This window comes from Formica exsecta, unplaced genomic scaffold (assembly GCF_003651465.1).
Source record: "Formica exsecta isolate Colony F162 unplaced genomic scaffold, ASM365146v1 scaffold281, whole genome shotgun sequence".
NCBI lineage: Eukaryota > Metazoa > Arthropoda > Insecta > Hymenoptera > Formicidae > Formica > Formica exsecta.
In genome coordinates, this window is record NW_021850073.1 from 39581 (window position 1) to 48178 (window position 8598).

General features: G+C 35.1%; 1 protein-coding gene across 1 annotated transcript in view; it reads left to right on the forward strand.

The window, feature by feature from the left end:
- Nucleotides 1-8598, forward strand: part of LOC115237179 (dynamin-like) — a gene marked incomplete at its 5' end in the record, with an annotated part of 61483 nt that overhangs the window by 39500 nt on the left and 13385 nt on the right. Inside the window, 4 exons of the mRNA XM_029810061.1 lie at nt 2209-2380; nt 4194-4439; nt 5478-5684; nt 6062-6237. Coding sequence (XP_029665921.1) covers nt 2209-2380; nt 4194-4439; nt 5478-5684; nt 6062-6237 — 801 coding nt within the window. The remainder of the gene's footprint in view (nt 1-2208; nt 2381-4193; nt 4440-5477; nt 5685-6061; nt 6238-8598) is intronic.

The following is an 8598-nucleotide window of genomic DNA, read 5'->3' on the forward strand; positions in this document are numbered from 1 at the left end:
TATATATATATATCCTGGGGATTGTTTATTCTTCAAAAATACCAACAATAACTTATGTTACATCCAGACTCGAGGAAGGATGAGTCTATGAGTATGTTTCCATCGAGGGCTCGAATTGGGTCAGAGTCGAGTCAGAGTCGGGTTGGGGTGAGCGTTAGGTTCAACTTAAAGTTGAACTCTACCCAATAAAATTTTAAGGTAGGGTCCAAATGAGGTTCGGTGGAAACGACAAGAGTCGAGTTAGTTGCAGTGTTGCCAACAGAAGGAAATTGTGCTGTGTACATCGTGTTGTGGTTATACGAATACTTATATATTTTTTACAATAATGAATAATTTCTGCATATTACTTTGATACTGTGAAATTAACATTATCGCTCTCGGATCCATAATATTTTGTTATAAAAATTTAACCTTAATATGTCAGGATACTGACAGTTGTAGCTGTACTTTGTACAATTGGTATCATCTAATCTTATCGCAACCCTAGTGTAATTATGCTCAACTCTGATCCGGTGGAAACAGACAAGCCAACCCGACTCTGACTCTACTCTGACCCAACTTTGACCCGATTCGAACCCTCGGTGGAAACATACTCAATGGAAGGGCGCAACCACTATCTTTACGATCCCGAAGTTAAACGTCTCGAAGCGTTAGAATCGGATCGAACGAACTTGACGGTCCGAAAATTAGGTAAACGATCGTTCGGGTCGCTATTACACTGTTTTTCGGAAGTTCGCTCGGCGGTCTTTTTTTGGTCAAAGAATTTAATCCCTTTTACGCAGGATGGGACCAAGTGCGATCTTTGTCTAGGAATGAGTGGGGGGTTAATAAAGAGTTGCTTTGATTTTAATTAACAAAGTATGAACTTATTCATTTTTTAAAATAAATGATATACATGATTATTTAAAAATAAAAATAAAATATTGTTGATTATAATTTGTATAAGTAAATAAGTGTATATGTTAACAACAGTCAGAAGAATAAAATTAGTCGCTCGCATATGTATTAGATTAAGATCAGGATTTAAAATTTTCTAAGACCTATTACCGAAACGAATTGATAATTTAAAAGAATGAAACATTCTTCGGAAAGTTTTGATTTAAACAAGAAACAAGACAAAAAGGAGGAAAAGAAAAATTATTCAGTTAAACTTACTTTTTTAAATAGTAATTCAGAGATGGAGGAGTGGCGAATTTGTACGGTGTTTCGCTCTGTGTCTCATGTCGGCAGCCCGATATTCGATTCGTGGTTGCTCTGGAGATGGTGCCAAGTGAGGACACTGGTTGCGCAAGTGCCTAACTCGCGAATTACGGTGCAAAAGCACAGAGTAACACTGCGTGAAGCTGAAGACCGGAGAATAAGTGTATAAGTCCTTTCGAGTCCTCTTTTTATAACTCTCTTTTCGGGGGTGTATTTTAATTCTAAGAGTGGGAATCTTCCAAAACTTCAACAAATTGAAATTGCACAGAAGTGCGGATTCTTCACCTTAACAAATTAAAAGTTGTGCTAGTGTCCTCATTAGGCGGGGTGTTCCTCTTACTTTCGAGTTTTTACCCGTGGTGATCGTCGATTGGTGATCTCGATATCAGTTCAGAGTTCCTTGAGCATTAGATTTCCCTTGCGCACGTGATCTGATTAGAAAAAGTCTTACTTCCTTATGATTATTTTTATCGATATTAATGCAGCTGTATTTACTGAATATTTTGTTACGGAAGTTTTATCATTATTGATTCAGTTGTACTTGTCAGATATTTCGTTAGAAGGAATTTTATTATCTTTTCGGTATCACTTTATTCTTCCGCCGGAAAATTCTACTGCAAAGGGTATCTATTGATTTTTATTTATTTCTAGGCGACCGGCGCGGTTTTGTTACCGGTCTTCTTGCGTCTTTCTCACGGTTACTCGTAGATATAGATATTGACAAGTGACTAAATGTTTAAAGAAATGTGCGGCGCAAGATGCTCTATTTACTGAATGATTCATTTTTATCACCAATTGACGATTGTTGCCGCAACGTCGCGGAAGGAAGGAATCGTGGAGTCTCCAGGACGTAACATATATTTATTTGAAACATGGATGCTAGGATATTTACTCGCTGGTTTTTTTTACTTATTTTAAACCGATTAATGTAAGATTTGATAGCAACAATTTTTGCAGTTAGGTATATAAAATCTGGCATTTCATTATACACAATTTTTTATGTTACAGTGCACAGCAATCGTTGGAAAATTCTATTAAATCTGGACAGTATACATTAGGCAACCAAGTAATTCGCAAAGGCTACTTGTGCATACATAATCTCGGTATTATGAAGAGCGGGTCGAGGGATTACTGGTTTGTTTTAACATCAGAGAGTATCTTCTGGTTTAAAGATGAAGAAGTAAATATTGATTATAATTTATATAATCGGTTAAAGGGCCACGCATGATTCATATGAAAAAAATGTTTTCCGTCAATTTGCTTGAATTTGTAATATGTTATAGTTCTTGTGTCCCTGATAAAAAATGTCAAGTTACAGAAATTTTCTATGTCCGGTTTCTGAGTATACAAGAAGTATCGGAATCCCTTAATATTTCGAGAAATATACATTTTAGAAAAGAATGTTCCATATAAAAGTTGTAGGGTTTTATGTGTGACGCATTACAATATTATTATGACCTTAAATAGCGTTGTCATTGAAGGTCACGTAAAAATCACTTTGAGATTTTTAAATGTAAATCCCCATTTCTGATTGCATATTCTTTTAGCTTATCTTAAGAGCTTTTCAAAACATTTTAATAAAGTTCCTTTTCATTAAATATTTTTCAAGTTATCAGGTTTGAAAGGTACAGTACCGCCAGCATTAGTATTACCGGAAAGTGATTTTTACGCGATCTTAACAATTCTATTTAAAATCACATTAACATTGCTACTTAATACGCCACTTAAAATCCTACAACTTTTATTTGAAACATTTTTCTCGAAAATGCTATATTTTTGAGATTTGAAAAGCGCATTAAGTAGCAAATGTTAGTATGACTTTAAATAACATTGTTAAGGTTATGTAAAAATCACTTTCAGGTAATACTAATGCTAGCGGTACTGTATCTTTCAAGCCTAATAACTTGGAAAATACTTAATAGAAAGGAATTTTATTATAGTGTTTTGAAAAGTTCTTAAGGGGTTACATACCTTTGTCGAGTAAAAAAATTGATTTTTTTTTATCGACTTATTAAATTGTATATAGTTTAAAAAATCAATGATTCAAAGCGCATTAAAATAATCACAAAATTGACAAAGATATGAACGAAAATGCGAGCAGCAAGGGAAGACTGCAGGGACTCTCAAGAATTACGTACATAAATCTGCGTTACTGGACATCGTTCAAACAGCCATTAAACCTGTGTGCAAAGCTCTAAGTAAAGAAGAATTTCTGCAAAGGTGTCTAGAAGGTTATACACAAAGCAATAATGAAAGCTATAATCAGAAAATTTGGAAGATCGCTCCGAAATCGACTTTTGGCAGCCTTAGAATAATTGAAACTGCTGCTTATGTGGCTGCGAGTACTTTCAATGACGGAGCCGATGCCTATCTTCGAATATTAGATGTATTGGGCATACAAATTGGACGAAACGCTTACGATTATTGTCAGCAAGAGGACGCAAACCGGTTGATGCACGCTAGGAATATAATAAATAAAATAAAAAAACTCTGTATTGATTACTGCATTATTTACTGAAAAAATAATTCCCGAAAATAGGCCATTCTTGCGCGCGACAAAGATATGTAACCCCTTAAGATAAATTACAAGAATATGCAATCAAAAATGGGGTTTTTTGTTAAAAAATATCAAGGTGATCTTTACGTAACCTTGACAACGCTATTCGAGGTCATAATAATATCGCTATGTATCGTCACATAAAATCCTACAACTTTTACATGGAACATTTTTTTCTAAAATATGTATTTTTCGAAGTATTAAAAGATTACTTTTTGTATACTCGTATAATTCAGAAACTGGACATAGAAAGTTTCTGTAACTTAACATTTTTGATCAGGGACACAAGAACTATAATATGACATATCACAAATTCAAGCAAATTGACCAAAAACCAAATTGTCCTTTGATATTAAAAAAATTGTAATATCATATACTATTAAAAAAAGAGAATTATTTACAAGAACAAAAACTCGTGATATTTCTACGTATGAAGGAACGTGAAAAGAAGTACATGCTGCCTTTGGATGGATTGAAGCTGCGTGATCTAGAACAAGGTTTTATGTCGCGACGTCATTTATTGGCATTATTCAATCCGGAAGGGAGGAACGTATATAAGGATTACAAGCAACTAGAGTTAAGTTGCGAAACTCAAGATGATATTGATTCTTGGAAGGCCTCTTTCTCGAGGGCTGGCGTGTATCCTGAAAAATCGACAGAACAAGCGAATGACGAAAGAGAGGTGAGTTTATTATTGATCAGGATACAATAAAATAATTATGTGCCTTCATAAAAGATGATTGATGTCTTATATATCTCTCTCAATTCGTTTACTAAAGAAAGATAGAAATGGAAATATATATTTATCTGAATAAATTTTATGCACAAAGTATATATTTTTAATATAAGAATAACAATGTAGTCTATATATTGCTTCCTCATAGAGGAAGCTTTGTTTTCGTGACAAAATTTATATGAATATAATTAATTATATTATTTATTAGAATCCATTTTAATTTATTTTAGGATAAGCAGAGGATGTATTAATAAAAGTAATAGAGACGAAAACTTTGTTTTCAATTTATTAACTGTGTGGTCATCTGAATATTATTGAAAACAACTAACAAAATGATAATTGCTTTGGAAAAATATTTTTGAACATTTTTCTTGAACTTTTTAAAATTTTATATATGCAACATATATACCGATACTTTATATGTGCAATATAATATGCCGATAATTTATTTATAATGTTATTTTATATATGAATATTATATGTTATGTAAATACAATTTTCATAGCTTCCTGAACACTGTTAGTTATACTTACAACGCTTGTGTAAAGAAGGAGGGAAAGCGAGAAAATGTACATATCTTTCAGTTTATATCTATAATCTTTTCCAAGATAAAATACTAATTACTTTTTTTATACTGAGTGCATAATAGTAATCGTGTCGTTTTTGTGTCATATTTAAATCAACAAAAAAGAAGGATATGAGGTTCTATTCGTACAATCGTGTTTTCAAGAATTACATAGCAGACGACACTTACATGAGCATTGGACACCTCCTCAACCAAGCACATTATTGCAGAAAATGCAATAACAACATTATAAAACAAAACATGTTACTTTGCATTTTGATAATATTTTTAGACTGATCATTTTAGTGAAATGTTTTGCGGCACTGCGAGTGCTATCTTATACAGTCTTTAATCGTTGGACATTTGGAAGCAACTTAATCGAAACAAGGGCTTAAACAATCTTATTTTTGTTTCTTCAGGGTGAAATAGAGAGTCAATTATCAATGGATCCCCAATTTGAACGTCAAGTGAAAACTATCAGGAATTTAGTAGATTCTTACATGAAGATTGTTATGAAAACTATCCGTGATTTGGTTCCAAAGACAATTATGCACCTTATTATTAATAATACTAAGGACTTTATTAATGAGGAATTGTTGGCACATCTTTATGCGAGTGGTGATCAGGTAAAATATTGATACAATACATTTTATGCTTATGCTATAATTCATTGCAGAATAGTTCTTTTGTTTTAATAATATTACAGATTAATTATTTCTCCATGAATGCTTTCCTCTAGTCAACCAAAGACGAAATAAATACTCTGAAGATATTCATTGATCCTATAATCGTAAGTGTCCTTATCCTCTCCATCCCTCTTCTTACTTATTTTAACATTTGGTTTAAAAAAAATATATATATAACCCATGTTTTCCATTTTTCAAACAAGTACATATGGTATAGTCTTACATTTATACATATCTCTGAGATGTTCTTATTCTCTTATTTTTATATATTTCACTGTTATCTCGAATAAACACTCGTGATATGTATGCAATTACAGTCTTCCATGATGGAAGAATCCCCTGAAGAGGCGCAAAAACGGGAAGAGATGTTACGCATGTATCAAGCATGCAAAGCGGTCCTTCGTATCATCGGAGATGTCTCTATGGCCACTGTTTCAACTCCGATATCATTACCCGTAAAGAACGATTGGTTGGCATGCGGTGAGAATCCAAGGTAACTTTTATGTTATTCCTAACACAGCGAGAATCCAAAGTAACTTTTATATTATTTCTTTATTATTCATTATTATTATTTATTATTTAGGTAAATATAGCGAAAAGGGGACCCAGCCCCAATGACCTTGACCTTGATATATGTTGTCAAGGACATAATTCTGAGTAACTTTTTCTTCTAATTTAATCGTCACTCGTTGCTTATTAAAACGTTATTAACAAAAAAAGTTTGAAACATACCAAAGTACATGCATAGACAGGAAGCACGCGCGCGCACTCATACACACACACACACATCCTTTTCGCTATATTTACCATTATTTATTATTCATTATTTATTATTTATTATTTATTATTCCTGCACGGTTTATCGCGCATTTTACTAATTTTCATCCTTACATTTTGTACCGTATGCTTTGCCATACAATTGAACACGGTTGAAACAGTCTTAAGTAAAATTCTTTACATATGTGCGATATATTTATCTTTATTTTTTTCTTAATTATTAAGAGGATGCCGGAGCGACGGGCGAACTCCGACGGGTTAGCGCCCTCATCTAAACGTAACTAAAAATGTCGATAATACCGACATTTTTAGTTGCGCCATTATCGACATTATTATTTTTGATACATGCATGTTAGAAAAAGCAATTTTTTGCATTGTGTTCAGTATATTGAAATTAGACAACATCGCGTATTTTTACTGCTCTATCGTCTGACACGTATAAGCATATCTAAACGTGTTAATGACAGTAAAATATAGATGTGTCTGTTTTTATTGCATAGTTTGAACACAATTTCAACATTGCTCACATTATGATACTTTCCCATATATCTTTCAAAAGAAATAACTTGATCATTTGTGTATATGCATATATGTATATTTATGTATACATGTATATGTGCATGATATATAAGAAAAATCTATATACATATATGTACATGATATATATACCCAGCAAACATCGAATATATCTGCCATATAACATAGATGTAACATATGCACTTATTACGTACATGTTATATGTATAACGATCATATCTTGGTTTGCTGGATTACAATTTATGCAGTACAGTTCGAGAAAATTTAACTAAAATATATTATATATGGATGTAATATATTGTTACGTCCAGACTCGAGGAAGGATGAGTCAGTGGAAGGGCGCAACCACTTTCTTTACGATCCCGAAGTTAAACGTCTCGAAGCGTTAGAATCGGGTCGAACGAACTTGACGGTCCGAAAATCAGGTAAACGACCGTTAGGGTCGTTATTACTCTGTTTTTTGGAAGTTCGCTCGGCGGTCCCTTTTTGGTAAAAGAATTTAATCTCTATTACGCGGGATGGGACCAGGTGCGATCTTTTGACTGGAGAATGAGAGGGGTTAATAAAGATTGGATTTAAATTAGAATATAAAATTTAGATCTAAACTAAATTTATTGTTTGTTGGTTTTAATATATACTTTAAAAGTTGTAACGCGGTCACATCGCTCGACGCTCGGATCAGCTCGTCGGTGTCCGGGTTCGAGAGAAGGGGAGACTCAAGCTTACGAGACACAGTGTAGGTAGAGAAGATAGTTTATTCAGTGAGAGAGAAAGATAGATACAGCGTGCAGGGTCTGGCGATAGCGTGCGGTGAATGCGGTCGCTGGTAGCAGGATTTGCGGAGCGCAACGCGGAGACGTAAAGCGAAGGGCGCAAAGCGGCGAGAAGCGCCAGACAGGTGCGGCGTGCAATCGTTCCCGGCGAAACCCGACGGGGCTGAGCGAAACCTTAGCCCGAAGGTAGAGAAAGCCGGCGAAACCCGGCAGAGCCAAGAGAAACCTTGGCCCCGATAGGTAGTAGGTACTTGGTAGGTCGGTGTATGGAGTCGGATCGCAGGATGGGATCTCGTCTCGATGTCTCTGCCGGCCGGGCTTATATACCCGGCCGGCGTCCCCCACTGTGCGCCGTCGGTCCGGCGGGGGGAGTCGGGACCGCGTGGGGATCCCGCGGGAGAGATAGCGTTTCGGGAGCGAGCGAGACGGCGCATGCGGTATGCGAGCGAGCGAGATAGTGCGTGCAGTGTACGTGCAAGCGCATGCCGAGAGAGATAGCGCCGCTCGAGAGTGAGAACGCATGTGGGCGGCAAGTAAGATGGCGGCAGCGGTATAGGTAAGGTTGGGCGGAATAAGCAAGCCGTGCGTATGTATATATATATGTATTTCGCTGTAGTAACGGCCCTGCCGTTACAAAGTTAGCGGCGCCAAGTTTTTTTAATTAAAATTTTTTTATATTTTCTTATTTCTATTGAACTTATTTTGAAACTCAGGTTTCTCTAAATACAAATTTGATTTTATGACAAATACTATTTCAAATTTCAAATT